This window comes from Agelaius phoeniceus, chromosome 4 (assembly GCF_051311805.1).
Source record: "Agelaius phoeniceus isolate bAgePho1 chromosome 4, bAgePho1.hap1, whole genome shotgun sequence".
Classification (NCBI taxonomy): domain Eukaryota; kingdom Metazoa; phylum Chordata; class Aves; order Passeriformes; family Icteridae; genus Agelaius; species Agelaius phoeniceus.
In genome coordinates this window covers 2,821,549-2,847,229 of record NC_135268.1, presented here as the reverse complement: position 1 = coordinate 2,847,229, position 25,681 = coordinate 2,821,549, and the positions used below count along the sequence as shown (strand labels likewise).

The 25,681-nt window shown below is 38.7% G+C and overlaps 1 protein-coding gene across 8 annotated transcripts in view; it reads left to right on the top strand.

Annotated features, from left to right (window-relative positions):
* The window catches only part of PDE5A (phosphodiesterase 5A), a 57,317-nt gene that overhangs the window by 14,333 nt on the left and 17,303 nt on the right, over positions 1-25,681 (top strand). For 6 of the 8 annotated variants that reach the window (XM_077176724.1, XM_077176722.1, XM_077176727.1 and 3 more), the window contains 10 exons: positions 5,004-5,586; positions 6,289-6,378; positions 12,630-12,701; positions 13,798-13,887; positions 15,077-15,214; positions 15,669-15,736; positions 17,828-17,936; positions 19,618-19,702; positions 22,489-22,664; positions 24,060-24,119. In XM_077176724.1, coding sequence (XP_077032839.1) covers positions 5,004-5,586; positions 6,289-6,378; positions 12,630-12,701; positions 13,798-13,887; positions 15,077-15,214; positions 15,669-15,736; positions 17,828-17,936; positions 19,618-19,702; positions 22,489-22,664; positions 24,060-24,119 — 1,471 coding nt within the window. Of the gene's footprint in view, positions 1-370; positions 392-5,003; positions 5,587-6,288; positions 6,379-12,629; positions 12,702-13,797; positions 13,888-15,076; positions 15,215-15,668; positions 15,737-17,827; positions 17,937-19,617; positions 19,703-22,488; positions 22,665-24,059; positions 24,120-25,681 lie in introns of those variants that run through there. The other 2 variants (XM_077176726.1, XM_077176723.1) reach the window with 2 other exon arrangements.

Below are 25,681 nucleotides of genomic sequence, written 5' to 3'. Positions count from 1 at the left end.
GTGTCGAAATTATGTCAAGATGCTGGAGAGAAATTTGAAGACATCTAGTGGTTATTTTATGGAAGACAATTGATAATAGTTATGAAGTTTAGCTTGAAATATTATTGATTTCAGCATTATCAGGATTAGGCTACAGGAATTGAGACACTTGAAAGCTGGCATTTTCTAGTAGGCAAGTTTGTAATCCCTCTCCTGAAGTGTTACCAATAACTGCCGCTTTGAATGAAACATGAGCAGAACAGCCCACACAACTACTAAAACGTCATACACTGTATGTATGAGTGGCTTGTGAGCAACAAGGAAAACAGGGAATTATTTGCTGTTTCACTGAAAACTACTTATCGCTGTGTTCTGTTATGGAACTGCAAGTGTTACGTGTTCTTTGTGCAAGGTAAGTAACATGCAGTTTTTACTGTTGTTGTTGCATCTCCGTGTTACCTTTGCATTCTGTTTTTTGCACATTTCCTCCAAAGGTACCAAGCAGTTGTGCTGAATGGCCACATTGGTGTGTTCTTACATAGGCTGAGTGTAAGCAAGACAATTGCAATCTGGCTGTTAAACATCTTCACTGGGTTGGGTTGTTGTTTTTTTTGGTTGTTTTTGAGAAGTTTGCTGTGTACTTTGAAGATGATCACAAAGAAGCAAAGATGGGTACAGTAAATTATTTAACATTCCTGGTGTATGAGTAGCATAGTGATTAGTGTTGTGTCAGTATGGTTTGATGCACACAGCACAGGAAATACAGCCAAGTTCTCTTCAGGTCCACACGTGCCTTCCTGCATGACCTGGCTCAAGACATGTTGCTTCCTTGTGTCTGTGTTTTCTCAACCATTGATTTTTTGGTTTTATTGCCTATTAATACTGAAAAATTCTTGCTCTAGGGACAGGTCTATCTGTGCAGCATTTAACAAATTGGGGCCCAAGTCTTAATTCTTCTGAAGCTTGCAAGGTCTCATGTACTGCAGGTTACTTGTTCTTGTATATAAGCAGTGACTGAGAGGGGAGGATCACACCATCTTTTTTCTTTTTTTCTTCCATGTTTTGCCTGCCATTGCATTTTTATCCCCTTCTTAGCACTATCACTTCCAAATTCCTCTCCAGTTTTGTCATCTGCTGATGAAGTCACCAGCCAAATTCAGAAGTCACTACTGTCATGTTTTAGAGAGGGAAGATTGGATTTGGCTGATAGGAATGACTAAAAAATGGTATCTTCGTATACTACTATTCCTGTTCATGAGCTCTGGGATAAATGACGTCTTTCTTGAATGAAGGTTCATATTAAAGGCTCATAGTGCAGTCAAGGATGCATCCCAGTCGTGAGAGATATGGATCCTATAGCTCTTCAACTCACAGTGATTGCCATGGTGGGATAGAGACACTGCACTGAGTTTGTGTCTGCATGGATCACTGTGGATCGGTATCTGCTCCTGCAACCTCTAAACTACAGCCAGGGTCTTCTCCTTACAATCAGCTCTTGACAATGCCTGTGCTTACTGAAGACTGTTCCTATGAATAGGAAGTGTTGGTTTCTTCCTGCAGTCGTTCCAAATGACGTCTTAATTGTACATGGCACTCGGTGCTAATTTCCAGGAGCCTCACTCGTGGCTCAGGACATGTCTGGTGTCAGGTATCTGCTGAGCTAATTCTGTGCTCTGAGAGTACTTGTGTTAGCCATAATACCCTTCTTGTCATGCATTGTTAAATAGGACTGAGTGTCAACAAGCAGACGCATGTCAAGACACCAAGCGATTTTAAATAGAGTTAGAATACGTCAGCTCATGTGAAATGCTGGTTCTTCCACCCGTGTGTGTAACTGGGTGAGTAAAAGGAGCTAAATAGTTTCCTTGTTAGAAGAGGCATTTGGTAAAGGTCACTGAACACTGTTCTTTTTCCAGTTGAATTTGAATGGCTTTCCTGTTGCCCAAAGTAAAATGCTTAAAAGGCTTGAGGTTGAAAGCCATGCTTTAACCGGTTTAGTTAAGGATTTGTTGTTGATGTTAATCTAAAGAGCTTTCTGAGAATCATGCACTATGTTGGCAAATTATTGAACCATCACCCAAGAGAAATCAAAGGACATGAATATGTTACTCATAATTATACAGCTCCACATACAGTTCTGTTCAATGTTTAAGCGCTTCATGAACAGTGCTGATACCCAACAAGTAGTTCAGTTTGTGTTAAACATAATTCCTTTCATGTGAAAGGTTCTACAGCTGTGTTCCACATCCCTCAATAACCTCCATCAGGAATGGAGGTTATTTTACACAGTAAGAAGGCAAGAGGGTAAAAAATTAATGATGTCATGGCCACAGTTTGAGAACAGGTATTAGCATTCAGAGTACATTGTTCTTACTGATTGCTATTGCTACACCATTAAGGCCTGGGGAAATCATAACACAACACTGCAGAATAAACAAAATGACAGGTTTCTAAATCCAATTTCTGCTGTAGTTTTTTCTTTATGCATGAAGGCTAATGGATTCTTTCTCTGCCTTGCATCTTGTATCAACACATCCGTGCATGTAAATTCAGTGTACATCAGGAGGAGGGAAAAGGATAGCTTTTTATATTCTCCTTTCCTCAGGAGTAAGTAGGCAGTGAATCAGATTGCTCTGCAAATTGCAGTTGCCCAACAACAGCACAGGTTCATTTCCAAACACGCCTTCAAACATGTACGTTTTCAATTACATGGGTTCTGAGCCTCATCAGTCGTTGGAGAACCCCTTCCATCTGGTACTATGTCATTACTGCTACTTTTCAATCTTACCTTCCATTAACGCCAGTCCTCAGTGCTCAGAAAGGAAGTCAGCACACACGTGAATCTGGGTCAAGTCAATGATCTTCTTTAAAACTGTCAATTTTTCTATACCTATCTTCTGTCTGAGGCTTAAATGCGTCCAGCTGGCATTTGCAAGTTCCTTTCTGCTGCATTAGTGCTGGATGATAGTTTTGTTTTGGAGAAGCTAAAATTTCCAGGTTATGTTTTATTTTGAGGTAATCAGAGTAAAACAAAAAGGGCCCACATATAATGCCCCTGTTAACAAGAGTTAGCAGCAGTGATTTCAGAGGTTGTACTGTATTTGCATACCGATTTTGGTATCTTTAGCTTTTTAATTTCCTTAAGGATATTTTTGGTCATTTGAATTGAAAATATTTATTCTTGCTCATTCAGTCTAATAAATGAAAATTGTAAGTGTAACCAAATGCTAGCTTCTTATTTTGACTCTCAGTGAAACAACTTTTGCACATGTGACACTGTCCCCTGCAAATCATATTATGCATTGCAGTAATGAATGGTCACAGTTCCCACATTTAATGTTTATCCTGTTTAAGTAATGGAAAGTAATATTGTTGAAGTCAAATTTCTTGTGATATATTAGTTGTTCTTTGCTTCACTGCAGGAAACACTTGCATGAGGTTACTGCACAAAAAATAGGTATCACTGCTTTAATAAAGGAGGATCGTTGGTTTTTAATAATTCAATGTTTTTATAGCATTTTTTGGTTTTTTCAATTTGTTTATAGCATTTTGTTTTCCTACAGTTGAGGTCTCCAAATGGTGATGGGAAGAAACTCTTTGAAGCCTTCTTAACAGAAATCAAATGAGTTTCCTTTTGTGGCTGGCTTGCTATTAAAAGTAATGTTGTTGGAGTTTAGATTTTAATTAATCACTTTGCTGTGAGTTAAGGGCTAATTGTGCTTGCAGTATTGCATCTTAGAGCAAAGACAAAGGTGTGCTCTAAGGAAAATAAGACTATTGTGCAGTGCTTTTCATATGTAATGTACACTGATGTGTGTAACTGATCAGCAGCTGACTAACCTGAATCACTTCCATGGCTTCATTCAGCTTCACTCTCCAAATTCCTGTGGTCTGCTGAGCAAATAAAAAATATCCCAAATTTAAAACATGACCACCATGAAAGGTTTCCAAAAGATCAGACTTGTTAATAGGGTTTTTGCTGTTCCTCGGCTCATGTGTTATGTAATACAGCGAAAACCCATTTCTTCTGAGAGTAGGGCATTTGCTGTGAGGAATCCTTGACACTGAGCAAATAAAATAAAAAGCTCTGTATTTAAAAAAACCCAACCAAACAAAAGACAAAAAAAAGCCCAAAAGAAAAACCCCTCAGATTTTGGATGAGAAAATGATAGTGTGATAAAAAAAGTAGACTCATGTTATGATATGCTGTATTTAGTGAGGACATTTTTAGGGTTGGCTTTCTAGTACTAAGTTAATTTGAGAAGCACAGTTAAGTACTAGAAATGCATGGCATTTTTTGATTGGTGGTGAACACTTAAAAATACAGTTTTAGGGTTATGCAGTATTTGGGGTTGAGTTAGACAATTAGTGTCATCTGCAAGGAAAGGCAGTAGGAGAGATGCATGAGAATAATCTGTTCTTATTTTGAAGGGGGTTGAATTGGTAATAATCATGTTTCTTTGATGCTTTTCAAGCAAAGCTTTTATGTTTTGAGTCCAACCAGTATTTTTTATTAACTTGGAGGGTGGGGAAGTTAACTTTAAAAACAGTATATTGCAACAGAAAAATAGTAAGGACTGCAGGTAATTGACTGAGAGAATTAAAGTTCGAAATTCTTGTTAGAGGTTAAAACCAGAAAGTTCTGTCTTCAAATGAATATATATATATTCTACAGAAATCCAAATCTTAGGAATGGAAAAGACTGGAACATTTCAGTCACAAAATGATGTGCAAATTTCTGATCTGCGCTCTGAAAGCCACAGCCTAAGTGGTCGTTCTCTGCCCTATTCTGGTATTTCCTCTAGGCAAAAATAGCTTCTTTTTTACGGGGCAGAAAATGTTACTGCTTAATCTGGGCTAAGTGCTGCATAAAATTGGAGAATATTGATATAGAGGAGTCTAAAGGTGCATCAGTATCCTCTGTGTGAAAAGGTTTAGTTATCCTCTCACAGTGCTAGCTTTCAATATATGCTGGAGGATTTTCAATTCATCTAATTTGCTGTATTTTTTGTTTTGTTTGACAGAGAAATGGTTAATGCATGGTTTGCTGAGAGAGTTCACACCATCCCAGTCTGCAAGGAGGGAAGCAAGTCCCAGAGCGAAGCCTGTGCCTGTCACCAGCCTCCCTGTGCCGAGACCACCAACTCCGGGACGCCAGCGAGGAAAATCTCGGCTTCTGAGTTTGACAGACCCTTAAGGCCTATTTTTGTCAAGGACTCAGTAGGAGCAGTGAGCTTCCTCTCTGGCTCCGACAAGAAGGAACAGATGCCTCTGCAATCTCCAAGGATTGAGACCAGTGCAGGGGATCAGTGCTCCAGACTATTAGAACTTGTGAAAGATATTTCTAGTCACTTAGATGTCACAGCTCTTTGCCATAAGATCTTCCTACACATCCACGAGCTGATCGCAGCCGATCGCTACTCCCTGTTCCTGGTGTGTGAGGACAGCTCCAACGAGAAGTTCCTCGTGAGCAGGCTCTTTGATGTGGCAGAAGGATCCACCCTGGAAGAAGCTTCCAACAACTGCATTCGCCTGGAGTGGAACAAGGGCATTGTGGGTCACGTGGCAGCCATAGGGCAGCCTCTCAACATCAAGAATGCTTATGAGGTAAGCCAAGGAAATTGGTCTTCAGCAACTCTTGAAAAAGTAGAAGCTGCCGCATTATCAGCTGCTGGAATATTGCCATTTTAGTGCTTGTATTTGGTGCTGTATTGACTTGAAGTGGTCAAGATGCACACTTGACACTGGTTTTGGTTATAATGCATGTATTATAGACATATGTGCGCACAGAGACATAAAGCTAGGACTAAAGAACTCAGAGTTGTATTGAGGTGATTATTGAGAGTTCAATACTGATGTGAATAAATGAAACAAGCAATCTCTGATGAAAGCAAAACTACAAACCAAGTTTATGAAACTGTGTTCCTCTGTGGGCACAGATCTTTTAGTTGATTTCTGTAATTTCTTCTTGATGATAAAAGGTCAACTAGGGATGGTCAATCCATGAGCATATTTATCATAATGATGGTCTATGCTCAAAAAGAAGGCTCCTCCTAGGACTTGGGCTTTTTGTTCTTTATAGCAGCAGTCCTAATCTAGTGGCCCTCGTGTTCCACACAAATGCTTGTCTGTTGTTATCACACTGATAGGAACACCTTCATATAATTATTGGCTGGGAATGAAACCTTTGTTATCCTGGGTAACAGTCAAATAAAATATTTAACTTGTCTTAATCTATAAACCAAGGAAGAAAAAGAACTGGTCTTTAAGCTAGTAGTCTAAAAATTTCTTTTTTTTTTCTTGTATCAGGATCCAAGATTCAATGCAGAAGTTGACCAGATCACAGGGTATAAGACTCAGAGCATTCTCTGTATGCCAATAAAGAATCACAGGGAAGAGGTAAGTTGCAATCTTGGGATCACTTCATGTAATACTGTTTCCAGTCATGCTGATGCTCTAAACTTTCATTAACTGGCAGTCATCATCTTCCAACCAGTTTGTTTTGGTTTTTTTTAGCAAGACTGCTGATGTTTGTTTAGACTGTAATTTTATCTTATCTAGTTGAGTAATGTAAGCCAAAGGCAACTGTCAGGAAGAGCTGAATCCCAAATACAGCAGTAGAATATATGTATTTAACTCCAGAAGTGCTGTTCCTACTTCCTGTACTCAGTATCTGTCAGCATTCAAGTTCTCTGCACACTTACTGGTCTATCTCAAATTGTGATTAAGCTACTGTATTTCAGCTTAGCTGGTATCTATATTGCTTAATTCAGAGGGCACTAACTGGGTTTTTTATCATTTTCTAAAAACCTGATTATTTTTACACTCTCTTAACTCAACATGGTTCCTAATTTATTACTTATGAGCTAAGAGCCTGACATCAGGCATTGAAAAAGACACAGTGTCAATGTGATTCAGAAAAGTCATCCTCGAGTCATGACTTAAATCACTCCTAATTTGAAACAATGTGAATCTGCTCACTGAACTCTTGCCCATGTTTCCTGTCCATGCTGCTTCTCATGGGAGCTCTCTCATCCTGTCTCATGCTATTGCAATGGGGAGAATTCTTATTTTGGGCTAACAACACCTTCTTGCCCTGAGTATTTGAACAGTGAGTTCAGTCAAGTCCATGAAAGCCAATGAACGGGGAAAAGAGGAGATGCCCTCTTTGAGAGGAAGTAAAGTCTGGTTGGATTTTCTTTGATCCTGACTGTAGTGGCCTTTAGCCACATCACCAGCTCTAGAATACTCATAAAATATAAGGCTCTTCACACAGTGTGTCAGAGCTTTGAAATGGAGATTTTTCTCTCCTGGAATTCATTGATTTTTCAGCGTGTTCATAGTTTGCTTCCAGAAAGCTCAAGCTCCCAAAAAGAAATGTTGCCAAGATTGATTTGAAGACATCATACCTTTTTTTCTGCTCTTCCATCTTTCACTCCTCTTCTAGAGTGTCACCTTGACTTCTACTGCAGTGAACCTTTTTTTTTTTTTAAATTAAATAAATTTATTAAACTCCTCCATTAACTTGTTTATTGGATCTTATTCTAGCCAACCCAGATGATCAGCCAGTATTTGCTTTCTTCATATTCTGCAAATTTCAGCTTAAATTATTTTGTTCCATTCTTCCAAGGACAGCACTTGATCCTTTCTTCTTCCCATTCCTGCTTAAAAGTCTTCCCCTTTCCACCTGGCAGCAGTCACTGCTGGCTATGGGCCAGGAGATGAAGAAAGCAGATGCCATGTGAAGAACTGTCAGGGATCAGTGGTCCATGTCAGGCTGATGCAAGGCTTCCAATTTCACCCAAGCCATGCCATTTTCTTTTTGTCAAATGGAAAAAAGATGGCATGCCCCACAGAACTGGGTACAGAAGTGAGCTACAAAGCCCTGCTGCCTGGGGAGTGTGGAAGTGCTCAGTTCTCACTAGGTGCTGGTGGTGGATGGGGAAGGAATGAGAGCTGCAGTCTGTTTGTCCAGTCCACCATGACTGAAGGGCTGAGTAAACCTGCAATGGGCCGTGTCTTGGGCCAGCTTCCTCCTCCTGAGTGCATCAGCATGCGGAAATGAAGCGGGAATTTGTTTTTTTTGACAAGTTCAGCCAACCTGAAGTTTGAGGAGTCTTATACTCACAGGCAATAATTTGAAGGTGTTAAACTATAAGGCTTCTCACAGTAAAGGATGGCAGTTAGTAATTTTTTTCAGAGTTCTACAGCCTCTACCAGAAGGTTTTTCTCATCCTCACTGTAACAAATGACTGACATGTTTTTGGAGAGACACTGGAGTCAGTGAATCAGTCCTTAATTTTCCATTTGCATCCTGCTGCTCTTTCTGTTTAAAAATCCCCCAAACAAGAAAACCAGAACATTGGTTCCTCCCTGTTAAAATAATAAATAGATAAAATTGAAAAATTCCCAAAGCCCCTCTAGAAATATTGAGGCTTGTGAATGTTGCCTTAGCCCAGGATGTCAGCAGTCACAGTTAAAAGATGATTCTGGAAGACATCCAAAAATAAATACTGAGAAAGAGGAGCAACTGGGGCTTTCTGTTTGTTTGTTTAGTATTCGTGCTATTTTTTTGAAACAAAAGAGTCAGTAATTGAGAGGAGGAAAATCTCATACTGATTACTAAATCCTCTGGGCCTGATGAAGTACGGAGATTTTTCCAGTAGATGTTTTTCACATTTGCCTATATTTCCACAAGGCATGTGAGAAACCAAAGTCTCATTTAAAAATAACAGCTAGTAAAAAATTCCATAAATGAAAACAATTTGATTCACAGAAGAGCTCATGGAAAGGACCCAGGAATTAGTAACAATGAGACACATTGCAGTGCAGTAGAGGACTTTATCTTTGATACAGTTTTGTAGACACTTGTAAACAAACAGTCATTTTGACAAGATTGGATAGGGAATAGACATCTGTACTCCATTCCTCAGCTTAAACGAACTTGTGGAGTTTTCCAGCAGATTTGGGATACCTGGAGAATGGATGGCTTCTGAAGCACAGAGCCACAACAACTACCACACAACATCTTCAGGAGTCACACAATTTTCTGTTATTGCTGTTTTTCTTTTTTTTTTTTTTTCTTTGACCTGGGCATAGTAATTTTCAGAAGAGGCAATCTCAGTTTATATTCCACTAAAATCTGTAGGATTTTCTCAAATGGAGCTTTTAGCTGAATTAACTGAGACATCTCTCTCAGGTTGTGAGCATGTAAGACTGCATTTCCTAGTAATTGTCTAGAGAAATGTCAGGGGTTTTTTCTGGCTGTGTTTACTCAGTTGTTCGGTTTGTTGCTTACTGGTACCTACCTCCTGTAGGACCCCTGATTTTTTGGGAAGCTTTTCCTGAAAAATCAGGGGTCCTACTACTTGGAACAGCCTTTGTAAATCCCCTGTTAATTTTTATGGTGTAAAATGGGACTGGGTATGTCACCTTTAGGCAGCTAAGTTATTTCCTCCTTCAGAAAACCCTTCAGATAGCACATCCCAATCATTGCAGAATAGAGAAAGCCTAGCCAAGCTGACTTTAAACAAACTCAGTTCCTGCAGCAGTCTTGCTGCAGGATTATGGAGATCAGTAATTTGCTTCTTGGATGGATTTTCAGCTTATGCTGAGACACACATTATAGTAGCTGGACTGCTGCAAAGCGTGGGGGCTGCTGCTGGCATGAACGATAAAAAGGGATGTGAAATTTTTGTTGATAAAAAATCAATGTCTGTAAATACAGTTCTGTCACTGCAGGATAATTTTATAAGCTTGAATCCAACCCCTACAAAACCAGGAGAGCAAAGTAAAGTCAACGCTACTTTGTCTTCTGTAGTGGGTATCTTCTCTTAGCAAAAATGTCAGGTTTCGCGTTTTTGTTAGCATTCTTTGGCTTTCATGTGATTTTCCTTCACATGCCAGCAAAGTAAATAAAAAATATATCTCCTTAAGAAGCAATATTAATTACATCAGAAGTCAGCTTAAGTAAGAACCTACTGAAAAGTCCCCAGCTGCCTTTAGAGCTGGAATAGCTTTCACAGAGTTAGGCCTGTAATTTTAATGTGCAAAAAATTGCAGCATGAAACCACCCATAGAAAATCCAGAGCACAGCCATCAGCATTAAAGCCATCAGTTGTCACCTACTGGGCACTCAAGGTAGCCTTCTACTTGGAGAGGCAGGACTCAGCTATTGCAAAAAACCAGTAAAAATGAAGTTCTGCTAATTAGAAGAAATCTCTCATTGTAATGTGGATCAGGATTTATGAAATTGGAAAAGTAGCACAGCTAGAAAAGAAAGGTTAGAGAACAAGTAGAGCACTGCAAGATCACCTGTGTTACCAGCAAGAACAGAATCAGGAAAGCTGTGTTCAGATGGTAAAACACATGTGGGTATTGAATCAGCAATTGATGCAAGGTTTGTTCTTCTTTGGAACAGAAAGTAAGGGAACAATTCCATCATCAAAATTGCTTTTTGTCTTTGTGGTCTATGTCAGTATTATGTGATGTGAATGGAAAAGAGCATAATACTTGGTTTCTGATCCAAGGGGAATTTCCTTCTGCTCACCACTTATGCTCTTTCAATAAAGCAAACCTGGAAAAAGGCTCCTGTTGGTAACACAGGACTCCTCTAGACAGACTGTGTTCTATAACCCCACCTGTCTAGTCCAAAGTGGAGGGAAAGCTCAGAAAAAGGAGCTTGTAGCACTCCACAGTACACTGCTTACTTCAGTGATTAGGCCATAAACTCAAAGGTGCTAAAGCATAAGCAGATCCTAATGACTTCAGTCCTTCTCTTAGTCTTGGTTTCCTTCAGTCCAGAGTAATATCTTAAGATTTTTTTAGTTCCCTGTCTAGCTGAGCCTAGAGCACTAGATCACCTTTGATGCAGTTTTTCTGCTGGTGCAATCATAACTCCCAGCTGGAGATCAGATTTGGCCTATTATTTTTGATTTGTTTAGAATGAGTTTTAAAAATGAGGATTGGTTTCATACTGTGCTTAAGTTCACTAAAATGCAGGCATATGTTCTCCATGGCTGCAAATGCTACCACATGATTGACTTTCGTCCTAATTACATAATTACTTTAATAACAGGAGCAGATCCTCTCGAGTTTCCTACATCTTCTCCTAATTACCTGGTTGCAGGCAAGACTCCAATGGCTAAAAAATGCCCCACTGAAGTTTTTCTCATTACTGTCTCTGCACCATATTCTATGGAATTCTGAAAAGTGCACTGAAATTTTAACTGACATAAATGAAGCCAGAATTTGGGCCAGTATAAGTTTTTTTAATTGTTCATTTTGTATGAAAAAGAAATGGGCACAACACGGCTGTCTGGAAGCTTAGAATGCCATGAAACAGCAACTAAAAAGAGGAAGGTTTGCATATGCACAAAATTTTCATCCTAATCAAGTCAACATGAATTTTTAGCAGGTTTATTCTCCTTATTACATCCTTCCCCTTCAGTTAAAATCCCTTATTGAAAGACCTTATCAAAGATCTAAAACTGACCATTGCTCTTAGAACACCTGCCTTTGTTAATGTGTCTGAAACCTGGAATGCTGATGAAAGGAGCCTAAATAGTCTTTTTTTTTTCTGTATTAATATGGTCCTTTTACTGTTTTCTTGTAGCTTTTTTTTAAGCACTGCAGACTTTCCTTTCTTGGAGGGGATGTATTTAAACAACCAACATGAAAGTGCTCACCTTTTGGGTGAAAAGCCTTTGGCCTTGCTAAAGTTGTCTTAGCTCATGCTGGATCAAAACTGGGAAAAAAAATTAAATCAGCACCCAGGAGAGACAGTTGCATAAGAAGAGGTCTAAGCATTAACCTCTGCTCATGTAGGTGAACATAAAAGCATAATAACTTTAATTCAAAGTCTGCCAGAGGAGCACACAGGCTGGTGGTACACTGTTATTACAGAAAGGAATTCCACTGGATAAGAAATATTCCTCACTGAAGTAAGAGATTGACTGTGGGAAAACTGGGGTTGTATGGAATGGAGCTGACAGTTGAACTTGATTTCAGACAGACATTTTTGAGCCTACGGCTGGCAGTGGTTCATGTTAAAGAACAATGGCCTTACTTACAGCATCAGAATTTTGGGAATGCTGGAGTGAGCAATAGTAAATTGTCTTCTTTTCCATTACAAAAACAAAACCACATGTCTTCCATCAGTTTAGCAGTTACAGCTTTACTATGAATGGTTAAATCCAACTTGTTAAACATGCTCACCACACAGTTTTCCTTTGATAGTGTATATCCTAAAAAAGCAAGATTAAAAAAAAATCATTAGCATTTTGCATTGGTTTTACACTAATTACACTTCAAACAAAAGCAGTTCTTTGCGGCTTTTTCTATCAGTTGTTGTAATTATGCTAAAAATCTGAAAATATCTAAAAGCTTTGCGTTGTACTTTGTCAGATTAATAATACTTTGTCTCAAAAGGAATGAGAACACAGAATTATATGAGGGAAAGGCTAAGGTCTTCAAATCCTGTAATCTAGGAAATGTTTCTGCATGAGAGAGAATATCTAACAATTTGATTCAATAGTGAACCAAGCGAATACCTGTAATGATCCTTTATTATCTTATATAATTATGCCTGGAAATGGAATTCAGTGACAGACCCCTAAAATTAGCTAATTTCTCCATTTTTAATACACTAGGTTGTTGGTGTGGCTCAAGCAATCAACAAGAAATCTGGAATTGGCGGCACTTTCACTGAACAAGATGAAAAGGTATAAAAGCTGCACGTTTGTCTTTTCTGTTTTCTTAGGGGAAGGCAAAAGATATGTTTTTAATTTTCCTGCTACTCAGAAATTTTTAAGTTATTTAAAATTAAACACCTGTGAGATTGTGAACATTCATGGAAATACTGCAGATATTTTTCTTTCTTTGAGGCCATGAGAAATGTGCCCATGAAATAATTTAATTTCTGGATCACCATGTCATGTATCTCTGAAACACAGGCTTACTCTACTGAAATGCATTGTAAAACACTTTCATAGATTTCAATGGACATAATTTTAAATTACTTGATTCTAACTCTCCTGGCAAGCCCAAGAAGCACAATTTGAGCAATGACATTTGTGGAGCGATTCTCTTTTAAATACTATGTCACTTCTCAGTATAGTATTTGCAGGAGAAGGAAAAGCTTCAGATAAATTATGAGTATATGAAAGAATCAGGAGAACAGACAATAGAATGGATTCCTAATTCTCCCAGTGTTGTTGCTTTCCAAAAATTTCCAGACTTCATGTTCAGATTGGCAGGGCAAAGCCCAGGCTCTGCTCAGGCTGAAGAAGTTGACTTAACAATCATCAATAAAAGAATCAGAATTCATCCTTTCTCTTCAAAAACTTCCCCTTTAAAATAAAATGTACACTGAGTATTTTTAGGATATCCGAATTAATCCTATCCTGAATGAGGAAAAACCTGTGGGTTTGCTATTTTAGAAAATTTTTATTTTCACTTCATAAGAGACTGAATTCCCTCAGAGAGGCTGGTTGTCTGTGGTCAGTTTTTCTAGCTAAAATATGCATTGCTGCACAATTATTTTTTCCTCGAAGCTGCTTTTCAGATGAACCCTACTTGTACCAAGATAACGATCTTCAGATTTTAGCTAAATAAAAGGAGAAGGGATTCTTGAGAAAATAAGAAATTATGAGTAGCTGAAAAAAACCCAGATACTGAACGTGTGGTTGCCAAAACCAACAAAAATATCAATTAGTACTTTAGAGTGTAAGCAAAATGCTGCAGTAGCTTATCTTTGACTAGAGTTCAAATGCTGTGGGACATTATCTCTGTGAGATGTGGATGTTCATTTGTCTCCAGGATTTTGCGGCGTATTTGGCATTTTGTGGGATTGTTCTTCACAACGCTCAGTTGTATGAGACGTCTCTGCTCGAGAACAGGCGCAATCAGGTACGGCCAACAGGTTTGTCCAGGGATACAGAAATCAGGAGGGTTTGCAAGTAATCAGCACCTCCTCTTCCTGTGTGTGATGTGGTAGTTATTCCTTGGCTGCTTTTAATCCCTGAATGACTGAATGCTGTGTGGCTCTGACAAAGCTCTCCTGGGCTGCACTGGGAACAGGCTGGGTGCATTCCAGCCTGGGCTGTGAGAAATGGCCTGCCTAGGGGAAGCAGGTAGAGCCAGATGTCAGAAAATTAATTCCACGTTAATATACTTGATACTGCCTGCAGTTATCCTGTGCTTCACTGTACGTATTAGACAACCAGAGGTGTCAGACTTCAGAAATTCCAGGCAGGAATATCCCTGTGGAATAGCAGAGGGCATACAGACTGTTCCTTTAGTGTAACAGTCATAAACTATATTTTCAGTAATGATCAAATGGAAAACTGAAATCCTTCTGATTGCTATAGCTTTACTTTGCTGCCAACTTGGTTTTGATGGGTTATTAATGCCATGGCCTTTATGGGTGAATATGCTTTCCCTGTATCATGTGGTAATGTTTCAGAGAAAAGACTAGACAGCAGTTCTTTTAAAACTTTCCTAGTAGGTCTGAGTTTCCAGCTATCAGTGTCTGTAAATTGGTACAAATTTGGACAGTTTATTAAATGCTTTCATGTTTCTTGTGAGGAAAAAAAATATGAGCATATATGAGCAGCTAAATCTTTCAACAGCAGCTTTGAAAAACAGCAGACTGTATCTAAATGATGTTTTCACCAAATAAGTTAATTAGGATCTGTTAGAATTACAGCCAAGAAAAACTGTGTTCAGAAGTCTTAAAAAAATCAGTGGTTTGAGAATGCACACATAAGCCATAGGAAAATAGGTTTCCTAAGAGCAAGTAACTCTGTCTGGATTTCACAGGTTTCATTTGACCTATTAGTGCCTAAATCTCTTCTGCTTCTCTGCATGAAAACATCAGACAGCTTATAGTGCTATTTAATTCTTCCATAAAAAGTGTCAAACTGGCTAACAGCCACTGTTACCTTGAAATCTCTGAGAGCCAAACTTACTTCTGGTCACAGACATAAACATTGGCTTCCCTGATTCAGGGGAGAGGAGAAGACTCCAAGACATCAGCAGCAATAATTATTGCATCAATCATAATTAGTCAAACCCTCACAAATGACCTCTTTTTCAGGTGCTTCTTGACCTTGCCAGCCTGATTTTTGAAGAGCAGCAGTCTTTGGAGGTGATCCTGAAGAAGATAGCAGCCACTATAATATCCTTCATGCAGGTGCAGAGGTGTACCATCTTCATAGTGGATGAAGATTGTCCAGTGAGTATGTTTATTCTGTTTGAAGGCAGAAGTGTTTATTCCCTGGGAGTGGGCTTGGCTTCCCTCCAGTCTCATATGTTCCCTTGTCATTTCATTTTCTATCTTTCCTTTCATGGCATCTGCTCAGGTTGGGTGTTGATCTGAGAGGTTCTGGCCTTTGTGTAATTACAGAATTTCTGTTCTGCTATATCAATTTGGCACAGCTTGTAAATCTTCTCTGGGTCATGAGTAGACATTCAAGACACTTCAATGATACTTAAAGTTGTATTAAAAGATACTTTTATGGTAGGATCCAGTATGCTAGATGACAGATGTGGAATGAAGCTGAATTTTACACTTGTCTGTAGTACAGAATAGGCCTTGATAACTGCAAAAAGGTTTTAATGAGTAATACTGTTCTAAATAATGACAACTTTATACACCTGTGTATTCAAGCATCCTTTTGATGTTCCAGGATACGTTTTCTAGTGTCTTTCACATGGAATCTGAGGAATTAGAGGATTCAGCTGAAAATTTGAAGAGGTAAACCAATGAATTCTGAGTTTTGTTCATCCTAAGAGAATTCTGAAGAAACTTATGCTTTTAGTATTCTTTTCATAATAACAGACTTATTTTTGCTGGATCCCATGTATTACTGCTATTTTCATAGAGCAGCTTTTCCCCTGAAGTGGGCATAGACAAACTCTGGTGCTTAACAAGGTCCCACTGAGCAGAGCAGGAGTAGGGCTTGATCAATTCACTTTGCCAGTCTAAGAACATATTTGTATTTCAAGGCTGAGCTATGGAAATGCACAGAGGAGCTGCCCTAAAACTGATTGCAAAGAAATCTGTGTGGATGACTGGGTTACAAAGGAGACATATGCAAATTAATAGATAATAACCAAAATAATGCTTTTAATCAATTATTTTAATAGTTTTCCTCAACTCATAGATAAGGAAGATTGCTCCAAGAACATGTCTGACTAAATCAAGACTGGAGTCCTAAAGTTCTAACTCTTGCTCATCTTTGGGAAACCACTAAGGAGTTCAACTTGGATGAAAAAAAAGAGATAAAGAGCTGAATTAAAATACCCAGATAAAATCATTCCCAAAGTTAGCCTGAACCTCTCTATTGAAGTTGGAAGATTACTGTCTCTGGCATCAAAAACAGTTGTTTCAAATACTGTCAGAAAGAGAGACAGTTGTATATAAAATACTCTCCTACAGCTATTTTGTGCAGGGAGGAAACAGATTTGAGCCCCTTTGATGTTGTTTTGCAGTAAATATTTATCACATTAAGTTTAATTCCCTATGTTAGAGAATGATGTCCAAAGTGTGTGACTTGAGCAACTAAAAGCAGTTGAGCTTTTAGCCAGTGTTCAACCAGAAAGTACAGTGGTACAACAGCCTGCTAAGATCATAGGTGAAAAAGAAAATTCCTCTTCAGTCCTCTTCTTGTTTATAAGAATGGAGCCTTCTTCCTCATTATCCCTTTTATGGTGACTTGTTAATGGACTTAAAATGTTATTTATTGCTTGCATGGGCTGCCAGGAAATAATTTCTCATACCTGATAGGGAAGAGGAATCTTGGAGCCTTAGCTGCCTATCAGACTCCTGTTCATGAGACAGCACAATTAAATGCCTAGGTTCGCACTGTGAGTCAACCACTGCAGTTACAACTTCTGCTATGTTTGAAGGGCACAATTTCAGGCAAGAGCAGAAATATAATGACATGGATTAGATGGGAAGTATTACTTTACATAATATAACATTTCAGGCTTGTTATGCAATCAAGGACACAGAATCAAGGCCCAAATCAGACTGTTTTTCAAAACTGTGGGGCATTGCCTTGTATGTGTGAAATAACAAAAGAATAATTCCTCTCCTCCAGCCCTAGAACATCCTTACACCAGGAGGATAACGAAAATCAAGCCAAGTGTTGGAGGGAAACTACAGGAGCTTGATGGGAATAGGTTTATAAATAAGGTATATGTCCTCCTCCAAGGCAGGCAAAGGGTCTAAGAGAATTAAAATACCTTAAATAAATCGCCGCTAAAAAAGAGGAGATGATTGATTCTGTGAAGATGCTTTATGTCCTGATTTGGAATAGACAGTTCTATTTCAGTAACAGAGCCTCCATGTGACTGTCTTTACTTTTAGAACAAATTTGAAATTAACTTAGCAGCAGAAAATTCACAAGTGACACCTGCTGCACTCTCTTGAACTAGTATGTGAATTTCACCCAACATTGGTTTTTCAGGAGTACCAGATTTGTGAATGCAGTTTGTTTTCAAATTGTTCTGTTTATTTCCATATAAACCCAGCTGTTCATTCTTTATCCTTCATCTGTGTAAACTGTAGGGAATTGTTTATTTCTTCAGTTTGATGTTCAGTGTTAATGTTGTTGAACATTAAAGAAATGGTGGAAAGCATGCAACAATCCATGCTGCAGTTTTGTGATGACAGCTGGATTAGGATACAGGATTTGAACTCAACTCCATTATATATCTATTGGTGGTATCTATTTATCCTTCTCTCATATGGGAAAGATATTCCTATTACCTGCTTAGCCTAATGAAATGACTCACTTATATGCAAAGCACATAATAATAATAATAATGTTGTATCCTTCAGGGACTATGACACAAACAAAATCAATTACATGTATGCTCAGTATGTGAAGAATACGATGGAGCCACTCAACATCCCAGATGTCTGCAAAGACAGAAGATTTCCATGGACAGTAAGTAAAATAAGCTTAAGCTTGAAATTCAGAAATGGAAAATGTTTTTCTGTTTAACTTTTTAACCTTTTTTGCTTTCCTCTGATTTCTGTCAAGGTGGCTCCAGTTAAAATGGTGTAAACACACAGTGAGTGTTGGGAGGCTCTCAGAAGTTCCTTCCTTTTTATCCTTTCCTTTCCCTTCTCATTCTGGCAAAGATTAATGTTATAGATGCAAGTTCTTTGCTGCAGTTGAGGCGGATCAACTTCACTTTTCTCTGGGAGCTTTTGCCTAACACTTCCTCAAGTGTGAGCTGGTGATGCAGTGGATGACTGAGCACAGGGATACTGGAGAGTGAGGAGGAAAGGTCACTTGGCAAGGCTCAGGTTCCAGTCAGGTTTCCTTCATGGTCATCATCAGCAAAAAGCAAATTTTTAATTATGTATCTTCCCATATTTTCAATGCACAAATTAGAAATCTGTCTGCTCTTACCATTTAAGCCTGTTGGCAAGAGGGGAGAGGAGCTACTGTGGCCCAGCAGATGGCTTTTTACCAAAATTTGTTCTGAGATAGACAACAAAATGATCAGAAAAGACAGTGCTCAGTGTGATTGTTCCAGTAAGTGGAAAGAAGGGGCAGGCTCCTGGTGGGGAGCTGGGTTGTTTCCCTTTCTTTTCCTGTGCAAGGCTTCTTGGATGTTCTAGAGTGAGTTTCTGTGACAGATTGAGCAACAAAGGAATTGAGTTCTCAGACTAAGCCTGTCTTAACAGCAGGACTGGAAGTACAGACAGAATCCAATGGATATACATTATAGATTAATAAGGAGGTGATGATTTTGAAGACATTTAAAAATAATATCTTGAGAATCATCCAAACAACTGTTTGTTGGAAACAGGTGTCCAGTAGGGTTAGAGTTATTTTGATTCTTTTCTTTTTCCTGGAATTCACCTTATGTATGTAAAAGAAACCCATAAAAAGAAAGCAATAGTGCTTTTAGAAGGAATCTGGAAATGTTTTTCAGCAACACAGCGACTGCACTTGCACTCGTGCAGGAGCAGGGCAGTAGGATAAATGTTTTGAAAGCTGATGCACCCTGACATGAGGGAAATCCCAGGTGTTGCCAGTGCCCTAGAAACCTTGCCTTGCCTCTTTCTTTGGAGGACAGTCAACAGCACGCTTGCCTCATGAAAATCCTGCCAAGATACTCTCTATAGTCCTTGCACAGCAGCAGAGCACAAACCAACAATATAAAAAAAAAGACAATCTTTTGATCAGAAATATTACAGTGTGCCCATTTCTTTTGGTGCCACACACAACTGGAGGTCAGACCAAATGTATTTCTCAACAACTGCCACATTATTCCCAGGGCAGTCAGAGCAGAGCTGTGGCCTTTTCTCCCCAGGTGTTTGAAAAGGAGGCGTTCTCTCTTTGTTCTATCCTTCCACTTCCCAAATAAGTTCATCTCCTTCTGTTGGAGCATGGGACATGCTGCAAAGTCCTGGGAAGAGGGCAGAATGCTGACCTAGCTGTAGTAGTTTTTCTGCCTGCTGTTTGTGGGCAAACTCATTGATCACCTGGTTGCCTTTTGAAGGAAGATGTAAGCCAAGAGTAGTTGTAGAGCCCAGCTCTACAACTTTTTCACTTCAGCCACCTGAAAAGCAGCTTTTAAGATTGTAACTGTATTTTTCTGTTTGTTTAACAGAATGACAGTGCAGAAAATCTAAGTCGGAGCATAAAGAGTTTGCTGTGTACACCAATAAAAAATGGGAAAAAGAATAAAGTGATAGGTAGGTATCTTAACAAAAATAATGCTGTACATTTCATAGGTAAATTTATGTGCTCCATGATAAAATCACAGCAACAGGCAGTCTCAAGCCAGGAGAGAAGATCCTTAATTATCATGTTCTCAACTAAGAAGTCTACTGCAACCTTGAGTATAAATTGCTCACCTAACAAGCTGCTAAAGAGTAGAAAATGAGTGTCAGCCTTTGTTCCTGGCATCAGTAAGCCCCACAAACAAACAGAAAATAACATATGCTGATTCTTAGATAGGAGAACGGATCCAATTTCATCAGCTTTAAAAAATTTGGCAAGTAAATATTAAGAGTTCCGAGAATGACTTTTTAATGATCTTATAGTAATTTTCTTTGAGAATGATGGCAAAACTGCGTGGCCCAATTTATAGAATTAATATGATGTCCCTTTTTTGTGAAGACAGATTTAGTTTTTTTAACATCTGAGGCAGTACGAGAAACCTCATCTTTATCTAATGGAGTTCTCTGAAATCTCTTTTGAGTTCTCTGCAATTTCTTTTGCTATTAGCTTCTTTCATGAGTTCTTTTATTACTTTAAATATTCCAACAATCCCTAGAAGACCAAAATGAAGACTGAACTGTAGAGCTTTAATTAGGAATTTTTCACCATGCTGAGAGCTATTGATAAAACACTTGTATCTGCTTCTATTTTTCTATTGAGATTTCCTATTGAAGTTCAAATTGACAGTTTCAGTCAGGCCACCCATTTAGGTGGGCTTTTCAAATCTGAGTCGTTCTCATTGGGAAATTTTCTTTGAAGTATTTTATAGTTTCACAGCTGCCTCATGTTCAATTATTTCATAGGGCAAGGTCAAGAAGTTTTCTTTGGGATAGTACCCAGAAGTTCCTTTACAATACTACATAGCATGTATGACTATTACTATAAGTCTGGTTTCTTTTTAAAATTATTTTTAAGATTAGGATGCCCCAAACCAGAATTTGGGAAGTGGGATGGGGGTAAGAAAAACTGTCCACATGAAACCCGAGCAAATCTTACTAGCAAGAAAGATGAAAAGAACTTTATTCTCCTGACCTGTACATTTCTCAGGTATGTGGTAAAAGCTTTACACAATCTTGCTGTGATTTTATAACTCTGTCCCAATGAAAGACTTTGGAGTTCCTTCGTTTGTAATCAATGGACCTCTCAGTGCTTTGGGGAAGCTTTTGAAAGAGGTTCAAGAGTTTTAAGTAATACACAGTATATTTACTGCAGTTCTCTATTTTTTAAAGAGACATTTATGTGCAAATACTGTGTCTTTTAAGAATTGACTTACTTTTGTGGCATATTCACTGTCTTCATCTTGTGTTCATTACATCACAGTTGCTATGGAAATAATTATAATGTCATAAGATGTACTAAACAGAAATATGAAGGTCAGTTTCATGGGATTTTCCTGAAGAGTTTTGTAAATCAGCTTCTTTTTTCCCAGGGAAAGTTAATCTTGTTCCTTATTTGAATGAATTCTTTTCTAATGGGATTATGTGATTCAATGATCCATTCCTTTCCATCTCATTCCATAAAGGTTCAGAATTCTGTTTGCCATATTCAGATACCCCAATCCCTGCCATTACACTCAATGGTTACAGCTATAATGGTCTTGATCTCTTTAGAGGAGACTCCGATACAAAGTTCCCCAAACAAAGTACAATTTGGAAACAGGACAATGTTGCGTTGTCACCAGACATCAAAACTTGTGAGGCCAACATTCTTCTAAAACCACAGTTTGTGTGTGCTACATTTTTTTCCTTAGTTTTATTATCTACTGTAATAGGGAAGATGCATACGTGGTAACTTTTTTCAGAATTTTTCATTTGCAGCTGGGCTATCTTGGTACTTGGCCAGGAAAATGCAACTTTTTTGCTCAGGGCAATGAGAAAACATTTGTACTCTGTTAAGACAGTAATCATTGCCAAAGAAAATATCTTCCTGAATTCAGCTGCTTTAATTAATATTCTGATCTTAGCAGGTAAAACTGAGGGCAGGTGTATTTCTGAATTTCCCCCTCCTCACATTGGTATCAGGGATTTAAACTGCAGCAAGGTGTGGTAGAAGTTACCTGTCAGACTTCTTCAATGACATGTGTGCAGAAAGGCCCAGAAATTCTTAACACAAAATTAACAAATGTAAGTATCAGCACATTTGAACCTAAGCTGAATTCAGTCAGATGTTTCTCAAGGAGTTCAGTAGCGTTTGCAAGAGGCTCTAATTCAACCACATCCTCAAAAAAAGGCCGAGTGTACTTCAGCTTTGAACCTCATATTGGGTATTCCCTGTTTAGCTCATTTACTTGAAAAAAATCCTAGTATTGGCTCAAATGAGGAAGTGAAAACTCTGTGTACCACTGTTCTGACTTTGATAAATGTTCTTTTGGCATGGTTGCAAAAATTTAATTAGCCTCCAAAGGACAAATTGTCTTTAGGGATTATATCAATCTAGAATAGTATTAATAATAAAAGTTAGGATGAAAACGACCCTAGAATTTCACAGGGCAATCAAACCTCTAAAGCCCTACATTTTTGGTTTACAAATCCTAATAAGTACTTTTGAGTTTATTATGTATATATAAAATTCTAACATTTATTTTATAATACATTGAAACTGCCCTTTGGGAGGGAAAAAAAAGGGAAATCCTACAACATTCCTATGTGTCACTTATGTATGTTGGTGGTTATACTGTAGGCTTATCTTTCCTAAACTTAATTCTTGATGGTGATATGTTCTCTGTATCACTTCCTTTCGTTTCTGTGTCCTGACATAGGAGTCTGCCAGCTTGTGAATAAGATGGAAGAAAACTCAGGAAAAATCAAGGCTTTCAACAGAAATGATGAGGAGTTCCTGGAAGCATTTGTCATCTTTTGTGGCCTGGGGATCCAGAACACACAGATGTACGAGGCTGTAGAAAGAGCCATGGCCAAACAGATGGTGACACTAGAGGTGAGCCCAAATCTAGGTGGTCCTTAACTAGCCCCAAACAGATCCTAATGTTCCCCAGACCCTCTCTGTTCTGCATGTAAGTGCAGCTACTCACAGGGACACTCAACAGAGATTGTTATCCCTCAGGAGAGCAGCATTTGGACTGTTGAGTTGCTCAGGAATTTTCTGCTTGTTTCTGACTCTGCCAGCAGACTCTTGATTTGGTATTGTGTCTTAACTTTACTCCTGAGATTGAGTGGGGAGCTGGAGGCATCTCTTCCTCTCCACGAGGCTGCATGCTGGCAGCACAGTGGGTGCGTTCTGCTGCGTAGGGAGGGAGAAATGGTTTGGCAGAGGAAGGCGTTTCCTCTTCTTGTCTGAGCGTTTTGGTGATGATTTTGGCTCAGTCCTTCAGACAAACCAGTGTGAGGAGTTAACTGCAGCATTATTGTAGGTTCTCAGCCATTTCCTCAGACTCCATCAAACCATATCAAGATGAACATCATCTGGTCACAGCCTTTAAATTGGTTCCTGTTAAGTTTCACAGCTGAAGAGGGCTTTAGTCTGAGAAACTGAATTACTCAGTTATAGGGTGATAACTTGAAGCTGAAAGTGAAAAATGTGCAGACTTTGGATCTCCTAACATCCATTATGTAAACAGAGTGTTTTGCAGAGCTCCTAAAATGGGATTATGTGCCCTGTGGCCTCTAAAAGAAACATTACAGTTCTCAAATAAACCTGTATTAGGTCACGTTAAATAAAAAGCTGGTAAAACTATTGTCCAAATCATTTGCTTATATGGCAAATGAGCAATTCTGTCTCCAACTATAGCACTTCATAGATGCTATAGGAAGTTCCTGCCAGATTATAGGTTAGTGTATTAAATGGGTTCTTTACAAAAAATAAAACTCTGTAACATTTTCATGTCATATGTTCTCGATAGTTAAAAATCTGAGCTTATTTTTTTAATTTAAAATGAATGTATTGTCTTTCAGACTTTTGTGCCAAATTTCAGTTAGGGTAAAACTTGCTTTCATGTCTGAATAAACTCTTGAAAGAATTCCTATGGCTATAATGTCAGGCTCATAATAAGAGCTGTTTCATGCATTATTTGCCTTTGAAAGTGGGCCGTGAAAACTTTTCAAAGAGAAAATCAGAGTTCTTTGGTCTTTCATAGAAGCTATTTATGTTTTCTTGGCCTAATTATCTCAAGAAGACTCTGTGCTGTGGGAGATTTGTAAAAGATGCAGATATCTATGCATTCAGAGAGCTCCCCTAAAACTTGCTCGGGCCCTGCATGGACAGTAAATTTCATCAGCAAATGCAGTGGAATGCTGAAAAGTCTGCTCTAGGAAAAGTACCTTGTCATCATATGGCTTTTTTCTTTGTACTAAGGACTGCTTTTTCTTCCTGTAGGTTCTCTCATACCATGCTTCTGCTGCTGAGGAGGAAACGAGGGAGCTGCAGGTAACAGTGGTAATTGCATTTTTTACTATTACCTTTAGAAATATTGCTTTAGTAGAACAACCAAGAGCAGTCCTGTACACAGATGTCAACCCTAAAGGGGCAGAAGCATATGTGCCAGAAATAAAAATGACAGTGAAGCCCATCCTGATGGGTTCCTGAGCTGAATCACATAAAAGGGAAATATTATCATGTCTACAGTGAGAGACAAAAGCTGGCCAGAGCACTGTGAGACCCAGACCTGTGCTAACTGATTTTCCTCCGGAGTTTGAGACAGTCACTGGTGCAATGTCAGTATCAAACTCTTAATGATTAAGTATTCCAGAAGCGAAATGTTGAGGACTCTTCATTCTGCAGCTAAGTCTGAACGCTGTATATCTTACAGCTTTTGTCCCTTTCAAATATCCCAAGTATGGCTGCAGCTTTATGGCCTTACATATAAACTCTGTATTGAATTTTTAATGCAAGGATTTTAAATTTTTTTTCTAGTTGCTTTTCTGTGCAGTGTCCTGTCTGCTCATGTTTAATTCTGTGTTTAGGAGCCACTGCCTAAGGAATAACTACAGCTAGGATTTCAAATGCATTTCAAAGCACAGTATGTGCTTAGGTTCTCCAAGCCTTCAGCAGCTATTCCAGGGAAATAAAATTACCCCTGCTGCACCAAAACAAACAGGAGGGATGGAGAGGAAGGCAGGCATAGGGGGACCATGAGCTGGGTAGCATGGGATGGTCTGGCCAAGTGACACAACAAGGTGTGGGAATAAGGATATTTCTAGAACGGTGTCACATGGATTTTTGAACCTCAGTCCTACCGCACTGCTGCTCATCAATAAAGGGCCATGAAAAGACCAGAGTGCAACTCCTCTCCTAAGGTTTCTCCTCAGGACTTGTGATGAAATCTTTGTGATTCCACTGTTACTGCTCAATGAAACAGAACCACAGCAAAGAACTGGGCCAGTGTCCACTGGCATGGCTGAATTGTCCACAGCTTCCTAGCACAGTCCTGGCCTGTGTCAGCCACTGCTTCTAAGGTGATTCCAGAGCACAAGCACAGGCCTTTTATTTGCATTCATAAAATTTTTATTTTAGTTTTTATTTTTTGCTCTCATATTGTCATTTGAAGATGGCCAAAATAATGTGAAATTTTTTCTGAATATACCTTTTGCTTCTAAATAACCTGAAAATATATACTTATCAGGCAGTTGGACTAGAAGATGGTTGTAGGGCTCTTCCAACTGGCACTATTCTACTCTATTAATTATCTGCCGTATTGAGTAGGCTGCAGTCAAATTTTTTTACTATAGTCATCATTTCGAAATACTGCAGAACTGTCCTATGGTATCAGTCACCTCCTTTGAGCCTGGGTACTGTCTACAGCCTGTGTTTTATCATCCAAAGCAGATGAAACAAAGCAAAACTCTTTGTAGTTGTCACACAGTGGTCCCACATTTTCCATAGGCTTCTTTTTGCTGCCAATGTATTTAGAGAAACCATTTCAATAAATTGAAGTTAAAATAGCTGATGAACTTTCATACTGTAAAACAGGAGGCAGAAGGCTCTAGTGGCTTCATTAA